The following is a 21078-nucleotide window of genomic DNA, read 5'->3' as shown; positions in this document are numbered from 1 at the left end:
AATTTGGCGCCGTCGACCGTCAGCGCGCCCAGCTTGGCCACCTGCTCCTGGTGGACCGGCAGGTCGAAGATGATGAGGTAGTCCTCCGGGTCGTGGCAGGTGATCCGCAGCTGGTGCGGCTGGATGCGCAGTCGCGCCTCCAACTCCTGGCCGACCGCCATGGCAGAGTAGGTGCGCCTGGCGTCCGCCGCCGTGAGGAGCACGGCCTGGCGCTTGAGGACGAAGACGACATGCTCTAGGGCGGGGGTGGACATGACCACCTTGCAGCTGTGGCGCGGACGGCGCGCAGGGTCGGCGACGTGGGTGCCCTCCATGGCAGGTGACAGGGGCGCGACGACGGTTGGAGGTGGAGGTACGACCGCAGCAGCAGGGAAGCCAAGCCTGCCCCGCACCCGCACCCGAGCAGAGGCCGCGGCGGGGTTGCACTTGGGGTTCTGCGGACACTCCCGGCCGAAGTGGCCGGAGAGGTTGCAGATGATGCAGCAGATCGGGTCCCGGCAATCCTTCCTACGGTGTTTCTTGCTCAGACAACGGAAGCACTTCCCCCTGAACTGGCTTAAGAAGGCAGCCCGGCCAGCAGACGCATTGAAAGCACCACGCCGGCCAAGGAGGGATGGAGAGGTGCGCGGCCTATTGCCCGCAGGGCCAGAGCTGGGGCGCCGGCCTTTCCGAGACGAGACCATAGTCCAACCACGGTCCGGCGCCGGGGATGGTGAACTGGCGGAGGCCGCAGGCGCAACTACTATGGATTGAAGACGCGATCGCTCCGAAAAAAGGTAAAGAGACGTGATCCGCAGCAGGATCCGCCGGGCGGAGCAGGCCCGAGGCGATGGAGCACTCTCCACGGAGCAGGATCCGGGGCGGGGATTCGGGATCTCGCGCATTGACGCCGTGGGGCAGCTGAGAGTCTGGCACCATGGATGGACCGGTGGATGCAGGTGAGGCAGGTGTGGATCCGCGCCGGCTACCACTAGCACTAGATCTACGGGAGCGGGGGCGGCCCATGCCTCCAGCTGGAAGCCGCGGACGGGATGGGGGCGGTGGCCGCCGCGGCCGGACTGACCAGCGGCGCGTAAGGGCTAGGTTGGGCAGCTCGCGGCCCTAGGGAGGTGGCCGCCGCGGCCGGAGCGGCCGGCGGCGCGGGGAGGGGAGGGGCGCTGAGGGCGTGCGGCGCGGGGGTAGCTAGATTGGCGATAGTGGTTGCGGTGGTCGACTCTTCAGGTAGTTAGGATTTATTTTATCCTTATTGCGAGAATAATTGTCATGTCGTAATCTGGGTGTATTTTGTAACAAACTGTTTCCCCTCATTATTTAATATATGAGGCAAATCTTTCGCTCCATTTAAAAGAATAAGAATACTTGCAACACATCACTGAACAGCCTGTTGGCCCCTTTTGGAACAGAAGATGATTGCAAGTGGGCGGCTACGCCCAAGTCCTTAACACGGATATCTGATTACTTCTCACTGTAGTGTAGAAACGAGTAGCCGGGTCAACAAGAATACGTGGTATGCTTACTGCTAAGACCAAACAAAAAACGTGGAACCTGCCGTTTTCCGAAGATCGGAGTATGCAGTGGCGAGCAGACTGAAACCGCATTTACTCTTTAAACACTTTTGGCTGCAATCATCTTCTGTGCCTTTTCGGCCGGACAACCGAGTTCATCAACTGATTAAAACGGTGCCGAACCATCACGAGACAAAAATGGCAGGATTCATACGCTCGGACCAGCACAGTTCTGAACTTTTAGTAAATGAGCACCCATCACGCAAGGGCAGAAGATTGCCCGAAGTAGCTCCCTGGGGATCCCTGCCGGTCCAGAAAGGTACCTGCGTATTTTGCTCTGACAGGGCCTGAAAAGTCAGACACTAGGTTGCCGTTTTGGGGCTATGCGTACATAAAGGTGCATGCGAGTTTACCTCTTGTGTCATGCCGAAATTCAACAATTCAGAAATTTAAAACCTTATCCACCTAAAGGTGCAGATCTCAAAGCACATGAACGGTTCCGATAACAACCACCCTAACTAATGTGGATAGCAAATCCATGCTCTATATATATATCCAGGTTCAATTAGTGTCATGATATTTTTAGTACACCATGACAATAATAAAATGGGACCTATTCAGTTATACGGTTTCAGAGCACAAACAATCCCCTCTATCACTCCATTAAAATGTACATCAGCATCAATACAAGCCCTTTCAGCATCCACCACTAAAGAATACACAAATTTGGACTACAAGCACATTGTAAACTGTCAAGCGGAGTTAGCCATATTTCAACTTTCCATGTTGCAGGGCTGATTTTTCCTGACATACGGTCATTTCATCGCCCGTCAACCCTGAGCAAGCTTGTGGTGCCCCCAAGGTCACCGCGAAGTAAAGATATATGGTGCACAGGAAGGCAAGCACCACTAGCGTTGTCAAGAGAAAGCGATGCCGCTCAACCAGGGCAGACCAACTACCAACATCATCACGAGATGATTGAGGCTTCTTAGGAGATGACAGAAAGAATGTGTTTTGCGACCTCCTGTGAGGCGATGATAATGAATCAAGAACCATGATTGATGAGCGGGCAAATTTGAATCCTGCGCAAAACAAAGAATAAGTTTAACAAGAGATACATATTTCAAGCTACTTTAAATGTTCATAAGCAAAAACAATGATTGTTTTGGGACGGAGGGGGTACATAATTCAAAACAGGTGACCCTGGGATGAAACAAAAAGTTTAAATGTTTAAATCCCTCACAATACATACCTTAATGATGTGAAACTATTATGTAACTCAACAAGAATCAAACTGACATTTTCAGAATATAAACAGAGAAATTCTTATTTTATCTGCAAATAGACCTTTGACCGGCAATAATCACACGCAGGTCTAGAAAAGAAAATCCAAAGCAGCAGCAAATAGCAGTTTATCATACTAAAATATTCACTCACATGATACATTCATATGTTTTGCGAGTGAGACAACTTTATGAAAACCTAGTATTCCAAGCAACTTCAAGAAAAATAGATGTTCTCGGTGAAAGGAAGAATAAAAACAAATATATAACAAGAAAGAAAGCAGAACAATGAGTAGGGTTACTCAAAACAAGTGTAAAGAAAAAACATTAGTTTGTAACAAAATAAGACTTGATGTCCAAGATGCCTGTTCTTTCACAATTCCACTCGTAACTGCCAGAAATTTTCTTGAATAATTGTCACCTAGTGTACCACAACATGTTCCTTGGTAAATACATACTGAAGGACAAGGACATACCATTACTGTTCTGTAAATTCCTGGATAAATTAAAACCTGTAGAAATATCTATGTTACATACATTGAAATACAAGTTACTGACTGAGTGTTTACAGTTTACATCAGTTGATCACAAAATGCAGCACCAAAAGCATGTATAAGTATACATTAGGCAATCTCCAGCAACATGCATCAAGTGTGATGTATTTTGGTTCATTAAGGGTGTGCTTGTTTCGGGCTTTTTCAGTGGCTTCTGTTCCCTAAAAGCTGTAGCCCAAACAACGGGCCATTTTTAGGCTGGCTCCATGCAGCCGAAAGTCGAAGCCCTCCTGAAAAAACGTCCAAAAGCCTCGGCCCATATTTCGGGCTTCTTTCAGCCGCAGCTAGCTCCAACCCCACCGCTAGGTTGGTCTTTCCCAATCTGCGCCGCCGCAGCTAGCTCCAACCCCACTGCTAGGTTGGTCTTTCCCAATCTGCGCCGCCACCCGGCTCAACCTCATCAACCAGCCGGCAAATCAGAGACGCCGCCACCGCCCCGTCCACTGCCTCTGCCACCGGCCACTCCTCCTCACAGTACCGCCTCCACCCGCCCCAACCCCGGCCACTGGCCACTTGGATCACCGTCCGACGCCATGGTAACCTCCTGCGCCTCTCTCCCTCAGAGCTCTCTCTGCTCCCTCCCCCCTCGCAGAGGCGTGCGCGTGCTCTTCGTGTGTTACCTGTGTGCATGATCTTCCTGAGGCAATGTGCTCAGCCGGTTGATTGGACATAACTTCGTTCATGTTTCATCTAGTACTAGTGCTAACATTGCATTAGATTTGCTAATCGACATTGGTACTAGTGAATTGCTCTAGAATTGCAAATTGTACTGGTCTAGTGACTGCAACATTTGCAAAATGACACTGGTACTAATGAGTGCTACTGCTGTTATGATACAAGTGAGTGCTACTCAATTGTCATTTGTTTATATAAATTGGCAAAATGATAATGGCTATATAGATGGAAGAGCCCAAAGTGAAAGCTCAGCTTGGGCATAGGCCAACCAGGTCCTTAACTGCCGCTGGCTATCAGGGCAAGGCAGAGTTCAAAGCACGGACCAAAGAACCTATATAAGAAAACAGTTCAGAAATTGTTGGGATGATATGAAGGCTATATATTCAGCATGGATATTTGCAAAAACAAAGCAACTAGACTTGGATAAGATGATGTGAAGCAAACTATTACGGCACACGATGCTCAATGGGAAGCATTGGTCGCGGTTAGTTTATTTCGTACATGAATATCAGTTTTAGAAATGCCATGCTGTATAATGCTACTAACAAGTGTTAATTTTTTATGTGCAGATTTACAAGCCAATTAAAGCTTTCCGCAAAGGACCTCCACACAGCTTGACGGAGCTTGCGATCATGTTTGACAAGGCGAATATTGATGGACAGTCATCTGTCATGCCAGGAGTGGATGATGCAAAGGTGGCACAAACTCAAACGCAGGAAGATGTGCGTGACTTGTACAAAGAAGAGAATGATACTACTGCTCCTAGTCCCCAGTACACCCAAGCCCAGAACAACCAAATCGAAGCGTCCAACAAATGCAATTCCTTGTAGTCCATCTAAGTTCAAGAAAAATAATGTGCCAAAAGACTTAAGGAGGTTTGTTGACCATGTCATACAGGAAGACTGCGGGGCAAACTAGTAAGACAGCCAACGATGATGATATTCTTTGCCATTATGGAAGAGGTTGCCAAGTGTGAGGCATCCAGGACTAGTGATGAGTATAACATGGCTACAAGTTGTTTGCTAAACCATCAAACCATAGCTTCTTTTATGCAATGAAGACAAATGAAGGGAGACTGACTCAAGAGACAGTTTGATGAAAGGAAGTAGTGCATCCTGTTGACTGTCATGTGTCTATGCATTTCCCTGCTTAGTTTCGAACAATTGAGAACTTGTTGAACTATGTACCTTTTGCTTGCTTAATTGAACAATTGTTGAACTATGTATTTGCTTGCTTAATTGAGCACTTTGTTCAACAATGTCATGTTACGTATGGATTGAATTATGGTATGTGGTACTGATTTTTTTTATTTGTATGTGCATAGATGAGTACAACACCTATCAATGATGGTACCATTGTTCAAGTGAGAGTGCAAGTTAAAGTGAGGTTGAATCTGACATAAAGAAGATGAAGCTTAGGAAGAAGAGACTTCATCGATATATGTATGTTGCTTTTGTTGTTACCACACACAATGAGAAGTATCTAATGAAGAAAGAAAGGACAGAGGTAAGATGCACTAGACAAGAGTGGTCTATGATTGCTTGGGGTCCTCCAGAGATTGCTACAAGATGTTTCGTATGCACAGACCTTCTTTTGACTTATTACATGAGACTCTGGTACGTGACTATGGGTTACGAGCAGCATGCAACATGTGTTCTGAGGAGGCTCTAGGGATATTCTTGTGGACTGTTGACAGCCCACAGTCAGTGAGTGAAGTCCAGAACAGATTCAAGAGGTTCACTGAAACAGTTCACAGAAAATTCAACCATGTGTTTAAGTGTTTGGTTTTATTTGCTGCGGACATCATTAGACCCATTGATCCCCAAATCAGAAATGTGCAGGAGAGACTTCAAGACCCTAAGTTCTTTCCTCACTTCAATGGTTGCATTGGTGTCATCAATGGAACGCACATCCCTGTCACTGTGCCAGCTAAAAACATGATCAACCATTTTGGTCGACATGGTTATTCATCACAAAATGTGATGGTTGTACTCCCTCGATCCGAATTAATTGACGCAGCCGATCGGAGGGAGTATGTGACTTCAACATGAGATACATTTCTGCAGTGGCTGGATGGCCTGGTTCGGCACATGACACACGGGTATTCAAGTAGACATTTGACAAGCACAAAGAAAGGTTCCCTCATCCTCCAGCAGGTATTTCCTTCAAACAATCACACAACTCAACTTGACAATGCATTGTGTGTCCTGTTTGACATTAATCTTCATTGTGTAGGAAAATACTACCTCGCTTATTCTGGGTACCCCAATCAGGTTGGTTATCTAACACCACTCAGAGGAACAGAATACCATGTATCTGAGTTTCATATTGGCCATGCTGCAAGTGGCTGAGAAGAAATATTCAATTATCTCCACTCATCACTTAGAAATGTCATAGAACGATCCTTTGCTGTGTTGAAACAAAATGGCGCATTCTAAAACACTTGCCTAGCTACCCACCTAGGAAGCAAGCGAGGATTATCATTGTCTGTATGACATTGCAGAATTTTCATAAGAGACAGTGATTTGTATGATTACCACTTTGTTACATGTGATGATGATGATAACTACTATCCTCCAGGGAATGTGCTCAACACAATTGGAGGAACTATGCAGGAGGTGGAAATACAACCATGGACACAACTCGTAACATGATTGCTGATTCTATGATGGCGGTGACAGCGAGAGAGTAGGTTGCAGTTCACCAAAACCGTGTATTTTTCAACCAAAGGACGGTTTCATGTAATATATAGTAATTAGTAACATATGTTATGATGGGTTTAAAATTATTGTCATATGTCTAGTATGTCAAATTCATTGAAACTAGTGTAATACTGTAATTTCAGTTCAAACATGTGAAAATTGGACATATGAGACTAAAACAGCTCTTAATCGGGTCATTTACTGTTGAGGATAATCAGCACTTGAACCTAATCTACAGAACAACAGAGGGCATTCTAGTCAATTCAGCATGTTTCAGCACCAGCTGCAGCTCAGTACCACTACCAAACAATTGCAGCTGGAGCTAGCAGCTACAGCTGCACCTTCCAGCCGGAGCCGTTTCAGCTGCAGCCGCATAAGTTGCAGACCAAACAAATACAACCTAAGATTGGTGTCCACCTGGTTGTAAAACTGAAAAGCATACACAACAAAGCTAGAGTATCTCCATGTCCATCTTATTCAAAAAAGCAGGCAAGTGAAGAGGGAAAGTGATGCGCCATCCATGATATGAGCACTTGAAACCGCTCCGTACATTCGAGGAACCTCTCTGGAGCAGCGACTGGGAGGTTATTTTGTTGCCTCCTCTCGCCATCAGTGTTGCTGCAGGGCCTTGTCCAGCAGGAGTGGGCGGGGACCTCGTCGGTTTCTGTCCGATGGTGACATAGGATAAGCTTAGTTTGCTTCGAGAGGCGCTGCATCAATGGTGGGTACGACACCGCGTTGGAATAATCTGCCTCTGCTCTTCCCTCGTATCGGCGGTGCTCTAATCGGCTGCGCAAGGCAGCAGGTGGCTTGGTCTTCTTGCCAGCCTCCAGATCCGATGGGATTTTGTGACCGGTACAGTTTTGTTTATTGTCTTGCAGGGTACATGGGTGGTGGCAGGCGACGGCGTTCCTTTTCTTTAACAGCATCGGAAGAAGTTGACAGGGCCAGGATTTGGTGGACATGGGGAAGAACCCTGGCCGACGGGCCACAAAGCCTCGGTCTCGTCGCTTGTGGTGGCCTGGTTGATCGGCTCAAAAGGCATCCTTGTATGCGAAGGTGCTCCCTCAGATCTAGGTATAGTGGCAGTTTCCCTCTTTCTCCGATGTTGCCTCGGTGGCGGCTGAGGACGATGCTGGACGATGATTCAGCATGGCACAGGATTCTCCACGGGTGAAATTATAGTTCTACTTGCTGCGGAGTCTTTGGTGCAAAATTGCAAGACACCTATGTTTGTTTTGTGTGGTGATCACGTGTGTAATCCCTGTAATATGTTTGTCTAATGAATTATATGTGGTTACTTGAAGAAAACCTACGAGTCCAAAAATAAGAACATTGAGTAATTATTACAGTCTGCCATGATTTACAAGTTGAATTGTATTGTGGACTTGCAGTCCAAAACCACAGGCACCGAAGCATTAAGCACAAAACTGGAATGAACACGGGTAGATACAATCAGTTACTACCAAACGAATTCTTTCGTCTTCTCAGACCTAATACGCAGGCCAGCTTCCAGGCTATTTGTCATCTAATTCTTGTAGACCCTTCTTTCATCTATAGCTACCAATCAAAAAGCAAAACACTGAAATTTGGAAACTCAAACACCTATAGCACATTTCTGGTCTTCCTTGATAAAAAAAAAATTGAAGCACTGAACGTAGAACAATTGTTCTATGGTAATTTTCATTTATCAAAATTTTAAGAATATGAACAAGCCAAATTACAAGAAACTAATAACACGACTAAAGGAAGGAAAGGGCCAAACTCAGCCAATTCCTGTTTTTGGCAACATACTCCCCAAGTGCAAAATCAGCTAAACTGAAAGGTGGCTTTCTATCCACCTGTGCAAAACTGTGCTGTGTATATCCTTTATTCTGTGGCTCATGATTTGCAGATCTTTCTTAACCATAATCTTCCAGGATAGCTGGTGAATCCAAAACGTAAATAGGAGTAAATTCGAACGTGGACGGTACACACCAAACGGCGATCCAAACCAGGTTTGCTCCGATTGCAATCGTACAAGACATGATCAAATGATTCCGCAATACACAGATCTCGTCTACCACAGCCAAAGCACAAGGCACATCGAGCATGAAGAACGAGAGAAAGAAAAAATGCGGGGGAAGCGCGCAGCTCAGATCCGAGGGAAGGGGGTGGGGGATGCATAAAACAGTACCTACTTGGTTATGATCCGGGCAGGCGTGCGTCCTCTGGCTGCCCTGCCTCTCTCTCTCTCTCTCTCTCTCTCTCTCTCTCTCTTCTCCGAAGGAGATTTGTGGGTGGGCTCGAGAAGCGGAGACGCGGTTTGTGGGAAGGAGAGAGAAGGGAAAGATAAAGGAGCAGAAATTTATCGGGTATCCTTCGGTGGGCCTTTTGCGATATTGGAGGGGTTGTTGTTTTTTTTTTAGGGGAGGGGTTGTTATTTATAAGAATATTTAGATATATTAAAACCGAGCACCCTCCCAACCCTCTCAGGTCATTAGCATTTCTAGCCGTTAGATTGTTGTTTTTAGATTTTTTTTTGGTCGTCGGATTCGTTGTTAGTCCCATCTAAATCTCGTACGCAGGCGCTAACTCGTGCGTCAGGCTGCGCTGGGCATTTCGGACCGCTGCTCCGGTGCCTTTTTTGGGTGTTTCGTGTTCAATTGGGCCTACTGGGCCTTTTCTACCATCCTATCCAACAGAGCGCACATGGTGAAACGCCACATACGAACCCTAAACCATGTTCGCGACCTGCTCTGTTCCGACTGTGACGCCTGAGATGGCCTCGGATTGCATTGGCGGCTGCGGGCCGACGCGAGCGGCGCGGCCGGATGGGGCATGGACCCTAGCGGCGCGGTCGGATGGGGCACGGACCTCCACCCTCCACGATCACCGCGTCGCTGGCCTCAACTGCACCATCACCTGCACGCTCCTTTCCACTGATTCACGCTGCCGGCTCCTTCTCTCCATCGATTTGCTTCGCCGGCTCCTCCTCTCCATCGATCTGCTAGGGGCCAGGCAGCGGTGACCTGATCTGCCATGGGAGGCAACGACATGACCTGCTTGGGGCCGAGAGGCACGGGCCTGATCTGCGATGGGAGACGGTGACCTGACCTGTCAAGGGCTACGACGACCACCTCTCCCATGTGACCAGTGTCTCGCCGCCGGCTGCAACAGCGGCAACCACTGCTTCCAGCATGCCGCCCTCTGACTCGAGGCTAGGTCTTTGTCGCCGGGATGGACAAGGGCACTTCTTCCACCACTATCTCGAGGTCAGCGGCAAGGGCGTTGTTTGTGTTTATTCCATGCCTAGCAAATATTGCATGGTTCCATGTTCCATCTATGAGCATTTTTTCTTGATTGAAATCCAATTTGATATAATATTTCAGAAACTTTGAGCAAAATTTCCTGGATTGTGTGCTAGATGTTGATTTTTATCTCTGTTTGTGTCATCGCAATAGGAAACAATTCAACATAAAATACAATTCAATGTAAACGGTAGATTTGATTGTTATGCAAAGCTTCTGAACATTGGAATTTCAGTTTGATTTATTGCTACATTAGAATTACAACATTCATCATGTCTTCTTTTGTTGTAGACATGTCTTTGTTAGAACTTTAGATACTGATTTTCATTGAATTGTTTCAATTATTTTCACTGGAATATATTATGTCTCAAAACTGAATCTGTCAACATTATAGCTCTGCAGTATATGATCCATTTTGGCTTACCAAGTTGCACTATAAGATATGCAAATTCTTCCTATTAATTTAGAAGTAGTAACATTTTTGAATTTTTAAGGAGAAAGTTAAGTCATCATGCTATGCAGCTATTATCTTAATCCCGTGTGTTCTGATGTGTGTTACCGTGTGTTTGTGATTGGCTAATTCCCTGTTTTTAGCTCATTCCAGTGCCAGGCATTTAACTGGAGTCCCTTTCCAAAAGCCTCTGAGTTCCGAGTTTTAAGAGATAATGGCAATGTGAGTTTCTCCACTCTCAAGCCTTTTTTCCTCCCCTCCTTCCCTTGCACATCACCTATATGGACACCTTTATACTCCATGAGCAGAAATTCCTATTGCCTCTAATCCCCATCCCGCACACGGCCAGTTAGGTGATGAGGTTTCTCCCAATGTTTTTGATACTATTTGTGGTTGTTTCAATTGCTTGGAATAAGGTGATGTGATGAGATGATGTTGTAATTTTTGAAGCATAAGATGGGAAGGGGGGAGATGTGAGATCATAACATGCATCGGTCGCCACGTGGAGGATCAATCCCATTGTGTCCTGTAGAAAATAGACTGGTGTATTTATGGTGAGAAATTTCTCCATTGTTGCACGAGTTTACCAATTTTTTACATTGACAGTTGGGTGATTTTGTCACTGATTGTTATAAATGTTCTTCTCCTGTAGGTTTTGAAGACTCAAGGTCATCGAGCCCTCATCAAAACATCTAACATGGAGCGGCCTGCCAATGTTGTTTTTACTTGCTCATGTATGCTCTCTTATCACAGACCTTTTTCATATATATGCACATATGCCCATCTTCTTGATTTGTTGGGAGCAGTTCTCCATACAATTTGATCTGAACACATGGATATGTCTATTCTTAAGTTACTTGGAATGTTACATGCTAAAACAATATCCTCCTCGTGTGTAATTTCTTAAAATGACCAGCCCTTCTGCTACGGTGTATATCACATGTGCCTTCTTATTAATGTGTTAAGGTTGGATTGGATACCATTTCTGTGTACATGCTTCAATCTTTAGTGTCTAGATGCCCATACCGTTCAAAATTTCAAGCCTTCATTTCGTGACACCTTTAGCTTTGATAAATATTAACTTCATCATATTAGGAAAGATGGACCTTTTTCAAATGTAGTTGGGGGGGGGGCTTCTGGATGTTACTTTTTGAAATGAGAAGAAGACAATTATTGATATATGCACTGAACCATGGAATGAGTCATGTTCTCCAGCAGTCAATACAAGGCTCAGTATTATCAAATATGTTGTTACTACTTGGATGTGTTTGTTTGTCTTCCCTTGGAGGTCTTGCCCATCATATTAGTCCACATCTGTAATTAGGTACCAATAAACAAAGTAGTTTTTATTTTCCACAACATGTTTTTATTTAAATTCGCACATTTGATCTTTGTTGTAAAATCGGGATTTTATGATAGAAGTCTCCAGTCTAATGTTTTGAGCAGTGCTACACTTTACACCTTCTAAAGTGTACTAAGGTTTCTCTTTTGAGCTTATTTAATGTTGTTTCGCAAATAGAATCATTAGCTTGTTATTGGGTATAACATCTTATCTATGATGTCTCATCCTTAAAAGAATCTATACAAATTCCTCTTATTTTATTGAACAAGTGGACGTGTAGAAAGCAAGGTCTTTCTTGTGGCTCTTTCAGAGCAGTAGACAACGCCAAATAATTAGGTGATTCCTACAACTTATTATTCCTTAGTTACTTAGTGTTGATATGCTGCCTATGCACCGTATACTATCCTATTGATGTACAATAGATATGGCTTCACTGATTCATCCATTGGATTTGGAGTTTAGAATTTAGGGTAGTATGGTCGAGTAGTGCAATACTTTTCAACTATTTTCACCATCTATAATTTTCACACAGAAAATTGCATCCATTTTTTGACACTTTATCTATGTAAAAAAATATGGAAAGGATATTATATTGCAAAAATAGATGGGCGCAGCAACGCGCGCCTTCGACGATCTAGTAAGAGCAACTCCAAAGCGGCGGCGAACCATCGTCCACGCGCGGACAGAAAAGTCGGCCCAACGCGCCGACCCAAACAAACGCGCGTTCGCTTTTTGTCCGTCTGCCGACCTATTTTCGGCCCAATTTTGAGCCTTATTTGCGTCGCCGCAGACACAAAACAGACGTGTGTGACTCCCGCCTACTCCTCCCCTGGCCCGCTAGTCGGTGGCATATTGGTCATCGTCTCCCATTCCAACAACAAACCCTCGCCTGCCTCCTTCATCGACGCCGCCGCCGCCCATTTTCCGGTGCCTTTGCTAGCGGACGGTGCCATAACACCCCCATCCCCCTCCAACGCCGCCACCTCCCACGTCGCCACCACCGTCGTCTCACCGTCGGGGCTCTGAGAGCTTCCCACCTCACCTCGTCAACACAACCGTGACCAGGAAGCCGCCTCGCCGCCCCGCCAGCTCCTTCGTCCTGACACTGGCACGCTCATCGGACGCTGCCATGGCAGCCAGGTGGTCCAAGGGCGGCGTGCCTCCCTTCGCCGGCCGGCTCCTTTGTCGACGCCCACAAGCTATTCGACAGTTTGCCAAGTTACAAAATGGACTCCGCCAATGAGTTCTTTTTCCATAATTTTCTTTGCGACTCCGACGATTCCTTATCCGATGATGAGGAAGAGATCTTGACTGCCGTGTTGGTCCATCACCACCTTAATAGTCAACAGCCGTTGTTTCGTGGCTCTATTCTGGGGCACCTTCCGACGTTGAATCGCAACCGAGAGAGCGGACATTTCCTTCTTTGGAAGGACTACTTTGACACAACGAACCCATTGTTCAAACATCAGAAATTCCGGCGCCATTTCCATATGAGTAGGCATCTTTTCAACTGTATTAGAGAGGGGGTGGTCGGATACAATGACTATTTTGAGTGCAAAGAGGATGCCCTTGGAAAGATTGGCTTCTCTTATCAGAAATGCACTCAGCTGTCCGGATGCTTGCATACAAAGTGCCCGGTGATATCATTGACGAGTACGTCTGTATGTGCGAGTCTAGATGCCTAGACTCCATGTACAAGTCCTGCAAGGTTGTGATTGTTGTGTTTGGCCCTGAGTACTTGAGAGAGCCGACTCCTCAAGATACAGCCCGCTTGTTGGCGATGAATGCCAGCAGGGGCTTCCCAGAGATGCTTGAAAGCATAGACTGCATGCACTGGGAGTGGAAGAACCGCCCTTCTTGATGCGGAGCATCCCACGATCATCCCCATGGACGCACCTACGCCTCAACAAGATCCAAGAGGACCCATGACACGAGCTAGAGCTAGAGCTCTTGAGAACGAGGTGACTTCTCTCCTTAGTGATATTACATATGATCCTCTCGAGACATGGCTACTACCTAAGTCCGAGATGTTGTGCATGATTAGGTACCAAGAGGACCCTCCCGAAGATGCACGTGAAGACGGACAAGCCACCAAGTCCACGGATGAAGAGGAACGCCGGAAGGAGAAGAAGGCATCTCCAGGGCCCGGACATTCGGCCCCGAGCCCGGACGTCCGGCCGCTGAAGACTCCAACTACAGCAGCATTCCAGCCGCCGAGCCCCTACATGCCCCGCCAGCCCGGACGTTCGGCCCTTCCCGAGCGCCCGGATATCCGGCCCCCAGCCCGGAAATCCGGACCCCTCCGAACCCGAGAGTAACAAACCAGCCGCTCCAGCCCGGACATCCGGCCCGACGCCCGGACGTCCGGCCTCCCCTGTCCGCGCACAGTGAAGGGCCGAGGCCCGTGTACCCCTTCTCCCCTAGACTATATATACTCCACCTCGTCCAACTTTCTAGGGTCAGCAAAGGATTAGCTCATATTTTGTGTGAGAGCTTTGCTCATCCACTTGGACACCTTCTCCTCGGAGATTCGAGCCTCCACCAGAGAAGATCCCCCAAGCGGATTCAAGACCCCTTTTAGGGAAGAACTCAAGACCTCCTCACGCAGAAGACCGGCTACCCTTGTATCGTCCCCAGTTGATCATGTACCGTGTGAACTCTTATGTATCCGAGGATCTAGCACATGTGTGACTTATTCTTGTTAGTTTGAGTGTTCCTCTTGTGTTTCCCCTTGTGTTTTCCCTCGTTTCCCTCCTCGTGTTCTTCGTGTTCTTCGCGGGATCCGCTCCTTTCGTGAAAGATCGGGCCACTAGGGTTCTACCCTACATAATCATGGTATCTAGAGCCACATTGATCACGATTTCGGAGCCTCCCCATTGTGTTTTCTAGCCTAGTTTTGTTGATTTTGTCCCTAATTCAAAAATTCCCCACAAAAATAGCCCCAATTTTTTTTTGTAATTTGTTGGTGTGATGAAGTTTTGTTGAATTTGATCTGCGGATTTCATGTCTTGCAGGTAGATCTAGCTTTCCATCCACTTTTCCCCAATTTCCATCCACAAATTTCTCTGATTTTTACCCGGATTTGACCTCTCCTCACGACGATCTTCGAATCCATCCACGGATCCAGAGCCCGGACATCCTGCCCGATAGCCCGGACATCCGGTGCCCCGGACATCCGGCGCCCTGGACATCCGGCCACGACCCCGGACGTCCGGCCCCTGGCAGCACCACTTCCTCTCCACTGCCCGTTTCCCGCCCATTTTTCACCAAAATTTGTTCCGGTGCCCACATATACTTCCGCATGCCCCCCACATATATGATGAGGACATCAATAACATTGTTACACCCACAGCCCCTGCTACTATACATACTGGACCAATTACTAGAGCTCGCGCACGCCAATTGAATTATCAGGTACTTTCGTTTCTTGGTAACGATTCTAATGTTCATGAGAATATGATGCTGCCTAAATTGGATACATTTTTTTGCTTACAAATGAAGGGCCTAGCTTGGACAAGAAAGATGAACCTTGGAGCAAGTTCAAGCATGGAGATGATGGCATGCGCAAGGGGATCAAGAACGGAGTTACAAGTGATGATTTCAGGACTTTGAAGCCACCATAAGGAGTGCATGAAGCCTTGGACGAAACATACAAGATGCCACTTCATAAATTTCGTCCAGAGGCTATTCTAGGTGCTGCGTTACCTTATTATTGGGCCAGTCGCATGTATTTTCGAAATACTTAAGTATAGGCTGTTTTTAGAGTCCGCATGTGTGGGGAAACAAGAGTTAGGGTTGGTTTCGGACCCCTCCTCCAAGGGCCACGAAATTCTCCCCTCTTCCTCCATATATACAGCCCTTAGGGCATCATTTAGACTTTGGGTTTTGTTTAGATTAAAGTTCGCCATAGCTGCAACTTCGCGTACTTCGTTTGTGTTCAACGACTAGACAAAGGCGTCACAGAACCCCACCTTTGATCAATAAAGCTTTCCTCTTATATTCGCAATATCCATATTGCAATCTTAGTTTCTTGCTTGTTCTTCATTTGCCTGCAGGAAATAGACTTTCGTGGTCAGGTTGATCGTGCTCCGGCGTGGTCAATAACTTCTCGGGGTTGGTTTAGCGATTGCTAAGGCGCAACGTCTTCGCACGTTCATAGTCGGATCATCAAAGTCGACTTCCTCCAAAACGATAGCCACCATCTCATGAAAAGACGGGACACCTTTGCCGCTATCAAGTGGTATCAGATTTCCAGGTTGCTCATTGAGATTTTTACAGTTTTTCGTAGTTAGATCGAGTCTGTTCTTCATACCTACAGTCCACGAAAAAAGCCAAAAAAGGGTTAGTTCATCATATCCGAACCAATCTGAGCCTTTGCATAGTCTTTTTAGAGCTTTGCTTTGTTGAATTTGCGGTTACATCGTCGTGTCGAGTTGCTGGTCTTAGCGTCTAGTCCCTTAGAGTTTCGAGTTATGTTCACAGGTTGTCACGCCGCCGCACCATCGTCATCATCATTGCCATATACCACCACCCCACCATATACATCGCCGCTGCCATATACAACCACCAATCCGAGTCCACATATACCATCGCCATATACAACCACCAATCCGAGTCCGCATATACAATCGCCATATACCACCACCAATCCGAGTCCAGATATACCATTGCCATATACAACCACTAGTCCGAGTTCCACCAGATTCATCGCCGCCACCAGTCCGAGTTCCACCAGATTCATCTCCGCCACCAGTCTGAGTCCAATATTTGTTGCTTTGTTTTTGGTTTCCAGATCACGCGATACTTCGAGTCGTGACCAAGTCGGACTCCCCAACTTTCGTGCTACCCGCAGTAGAAAAATAGTTCCAAACTCAAAAAAAAACTAAGTCTAGAAAATTCTGGCCAGGCGGTTTTGAGACTATTTGTAGACTTTTTCGGAAAAAATTGTTGAAGAGCAAAAAAAAGAGGAAAAAAGTGCAAAAAAAAAGTGGAAAAAAAAATCAGAGAGTGCTCCTCCCTTGTTTACGTGTCGCGCCGTGATTTTGTTAGTGTTCTAGGCTCGCGTCTCTAGCACGGTCTAACCTAGGACCAGCACAGTACCGTCGTTGAGCATTTATTCAACTTTGCATCTCTGAATAGATTATTGCTGACCCTTTTTGCTACCATATTATAAGCCTTCCAAGCTCCACATACATCTATGTCGTGCGTTTGACTCTCCCTGGTAATCGTTCCATCCAAGCTTTGAGAGTTTTGACTACGACGACTGCCGATCACCACCTGCTGCTTGGTAAGAACCGGTAAGAATTTGAGATTCGCTTGATGGATTTGTGATTGTCCACCACTTCCTAGTAGTTTGTAGGATCATATTATTGTGTGTTTCTATTGCTGCTAACCATGGCAGGATCACAAACCAATGAGACTGACTGGGAGAACATGACAAATAAAGAGTTACATGATAAGTTTCAGCAAATGATGAGTGGATAGGTGGAAGATGTGCTAAATAAATTTGAAGAGGCCATGGAGAAGATAGATGGCATTGAGAAGGCGTTCGAAAAAAAGCTCAATAACAAGTTTAATGAATTGCTCGCGCGTCTTCCACCACCCGCTGCACCTGTCGCACCTCTACAACAACAACAACAATATCATCATCATCTTCCAAATCAAGTGGGACGAGCACAACGCGTTCCCATTGAGCCTGGTCAAACTTCTGGTGCTGTTGTACCTACTGTTGATGCTTCTATAGCTCCTGCTACTACTGCAGAGGTGGAGGACCATTACGAGGATGAGGTTAATCAAAATCAGAACTACATGCAACCACCAGCACCACCACCAGGTCGTCCTCATGCATATCATCGCAACAGTAGGGCTGCACCACCGCCTGAGGTAAGAGATCATGACCATCTTCCTAAACTGAAATTGAACATTCCACCATTTGAGGGTAGATATGTTCCTGATATATATCTTACTTGGGAGTTAGAAACTGAACAACGTTTTACATGTTTACAATATCCCGAGGAGAGACGTGTTCCTGTTGCTGTTTGTGCTTTCACTAGTTTTGCATGTGTTTGGTGGTCTGAACATTGTAGATTATATCCCATTCCAGCTACTTGGGCTGCTTTGAAAGCTGCTATGCGTACTCGTTGGTTTCCACCTTATTATCAATGTGAATTACTTCAAAAATTGCAGCATTTAAGACAAGAAAAAAATTATGTAGAAGAATATTATCAGGAATTACAAAGTGGCATGATTAGATGTGGTATTGTTGAGGAGAATGAAGCTATGCTTGCACGTTTTATGGGTGGATTAAATAGAGAGATTCAAACCATTCTAGAGTATAAGGAGTATACTAATATCACTCGTTTATTCCATCTTGCTTGTAAAGCTGAATGTGAGGTGCATGATCGATAGGCATTGGCGCGAACTAACTTTTCTGCAGGTCGATCTTCATCATGGACACCACATGCATCCTCTACTTCGACTGGACCAACACCTCCATCAGGTGCCACCTCCAGCCGTGATACAAGAAAGCAGGCACAACCACCACTATCTGCCAAGAGCACACCTGATGGGCCTGCGCAGAGCTCTTCTTCTTCCATGGCATCAACAGGGCACACAAGTGATATTATTTGTCGTCATTGTAAGGAAAGAGGACATTTTGCGAGAGAATGCAAATCTCAGCGTGTGATGATTGTTACAAAGGATGGTGGGTATGAGTCCGCTCGTGACTATGATGAGGAGACTTTGGCTCTTATTACACATGAAGAACACGGTGGAGATGATTCTGGTCATGAGACGCAATACATGGCTCCTGAAGATGTTGACAGGTATGAATGTTTAGTTGCTCAATGTGTTTTGAGTGTGCAGGTTACACAAGCTGAGCAAAAACAGAGGCATAATTTGTTCCATACAAAGGGAGTTGTGAAGGAACGTTCTGTTTGCGTCACATAGATGGAGGGACCTGCAATAACTTGGCTAGCATGGAGATGGTGGAGAAGCTATCTCTCACCACAAGACCACATCCACATCCTTACTACATCCAATGGTTCAACAACAGCGACAAGGTTAAGGTAACACGTACTATTCATGTGCATTTTAGTATCTCTACATATGCTGATTATGTTGATTGTGATGTGGTACCCATGCAAGCATGTTCCTTATTACTTGGTAGACCATGGCAATTTGATAAAAATTCTGTACACCATGGTAGAAACAATCAGTATACTCTTGTTCATAAGGATAAAAATATTACTTTGCTTCCTATGACTCCTGATTCCATTTTGAAAGATGATATTAATAGAGCTAATAAAGCTAAACAAGAGCAAAATAAGAGTGAAAAATCAGATTGTGGCAAAAGAATTTGAGCAACAAATGAAGCCTAATAATAAACCATCTAGTGTTGCTTCTGAAATTAAATTGAAAAGTGCATGTTTACTTGCCACCAAATTTGATATTGATGATCTAGATATTAGCAAATCTGTTTGCTATGCTATTGTGTGCAAAGAGGCATTATTTTCATTCGAGGACATGCCTTCCTCTTTGCCTCCTGCTGTCACTAACATTTTGCAGGAGTTCGCTGACGTCTTTCCACAAGACGTGCCACCGGGATTACCGCCTATTCGAGGGATTGAGCATCAAATTGACTTAATTCCCGGTGCATCATTACCCAAATGTGCACCATACCGTACCAATCCAGCGGAGACGAAGGAGATTATGCGTCAAGTACAGGAGCTGCTCGACAAAGGTTATATACGTGAATCTCTTAGTCCTTGGGCTGTTCTGATTATACTAGTGCCTAAAAAGGATGGTATGTCGCGTATGTGTGTTGATTGTAGAGGCATTAATAATATTACTATTCGTTATCGTCATCCTATTCCTAGGCTAGATGATATGCTTGATGAATTGAGTGGCTCTACAATATTCTCCAAAGTTGATTTGCGTAGTGGATACCATCAAATTCGTATGAAATTGGGAGATGAATGGAAAACTGCATTTAAAACTTAGTTTGGTTTATATGAGTGGTTAGTCATGCCTTTCGGGTTAACTAATGCACCTAGTACTTTCATGAGGTTAATGAACGAAGTTTTATGTGCTTTCATTGGACGATTTGTGGTAGTCTATTTTGATGATATACTGATTTGTAGTAAATCTTTGGAGAAACATTTGGAACATTTACGTGCTGTTTTTATTGCTCTACGTGATGCACGTTTGTTTGGTAACCTTGGAAAGTGCACCTTTTGCATCGACCGAGTATCTTTTCTTGGGTATGTTGTTACTCCACAGGGAATTGAAGTTGATAAAGCCAAGATTGAAGCTATTGAGAGTTGGCCGCAGCCCAAAACGGTCACACAAGTGAGGAGTTTCCTTGGCCTCGCTAGTTTCTATAGGCGTTTTGTGAGAGATTTCAGCACCATTGCTGCACCTCTCAATGAGCTTACAAAGAAGGATGTGCCTTTTGTTTGGGGTACCGCACAGGAAGAAGCCTTCATGGTATTGAAAGATAAGTTGACACATGCTCCTTTACTCCAACTTCCTGATTTTAATAAGACTTTTGAGCTTGAATGTGATGCTAGTGGAATTGGATTAGGAGGTGTGTTATTACAAGATGGCAAACCTGTTGCATACTTTTCTGAAAAATTGAGTGGGCCTAGTCTGAACTATTCTACTTATGATAAAGAATTATATGCTCTTGTTCAGACCTTAGAAACATGGGAACATTATTTATGGCCCAAGGAATTTGTTATACATTCTGATCATGAATCTTTGAAACACATTAAAAGTCAAGCAAAACTGAACCGCAGACATGCTAAATGGGTTGAATTCATTGAGACTTTCCCTTATGTCATTAAACACAAGAAGGGTAAAGAAAATGTTATTGCTGATGCATTGTCTCGTCATTATACTATGCTTTCACAACTTGACTTTAAAATATTTGGTTTGGAGACCATCAAAGATCAATATGTGCATGATGCTGAATTTAAAGATGTATTGCAGAATTGTAAGGAAGGGAGAACTTGGAACAAGTTCGTTCTTAACGATGGAGTTATGTTTCGTGCTAACAAGCTATGCATTCCAGCTAGCTCCATTCGTCTTTTGTTGTTGCAGGAGGCGCATGGAGGAGGATTAATGGGACACTTTGGCGTCAAGAAGACGGAGGATATACTTGCTACACATTTCTTTTGGCCAAAGATGAGACAGGATGTTGAGCATTTTGTTTCTCGCTGCACTACATGTCAAAAAGCTAAGTCACAACACAATCCTCATGGTTTATATATGCCT

The 21078-nt window shown here is 45.4% G+C and overlaps 1 protein-coding gene across 4 annotated transcripts; it reads right to left on the bottom strand.

Annotated features, from left to right (window-relative positions):
- Positions 1-2134: 2134 nt before the first annotated feature.
- Positions 2135-9072, bottom strand: LOC125524767. Of its 4 annotated transcripts, none has more exons than XM_048689797.1 (3): positions 8900-9072; positions 3265-3300; positions 2135-2587 (listed from the first exon to the last, which is right to left on the bottom strand). In XM_048689797.1, the coding sequence occupies exon 3, from the start codon at positions 2559-2561 to the stop codon at positions 2268-2270; it is 294 nt and encodes a 97-aa protein (XP_048545754.1). In that variant the 5' UTR covers positions 2562-2587; positions 3265-3300; positions 8900-9072; the 3' UTR covers positions 2135-2267. The 4 variants fall into 4 exon arrangements, with proteins under 4 accessions (XP_048545754.1, XP_048545752.1, XP_048545750.1 ...); XM_048689795.1 differs by having other exon boundaries at positions 8896-9071; XM_048689793.1 differs by lacking the exon at positions 3265-3300 and having other exon boundaries at positions 8896-9069.
- Between the last annotated feature and the right edge of the window lie 12006 nt (positions 9073-21078).

The sequence above is a fragment of the Triticum urartu genome, chromosome 7 (assembly GCF_003073215.2).
Source record: "Triticum urartu cultivar G1812 chromosome 7, Tu2.1, whole genome shotgun sequence".
NCBI lineage: Eukaryota > Viridiplantae > Streptophyta > Magnoliopsida > Poales > Poaceae > Triticum > Triticum urartu.
Note: the sequence above shows the minus strand (reverse complement) of the source record. Positions and strands in the feature narration are given on the sequence as shown.

Coding starts and splice junctions, on each gene's coding strand:
- LOC125524767 (XM_048689797.1), bottom strand. CDS start 2,561: ATGGTTCTTGATTCATTATCATCGCCTCACAGGAGGTCGCAAAACACA.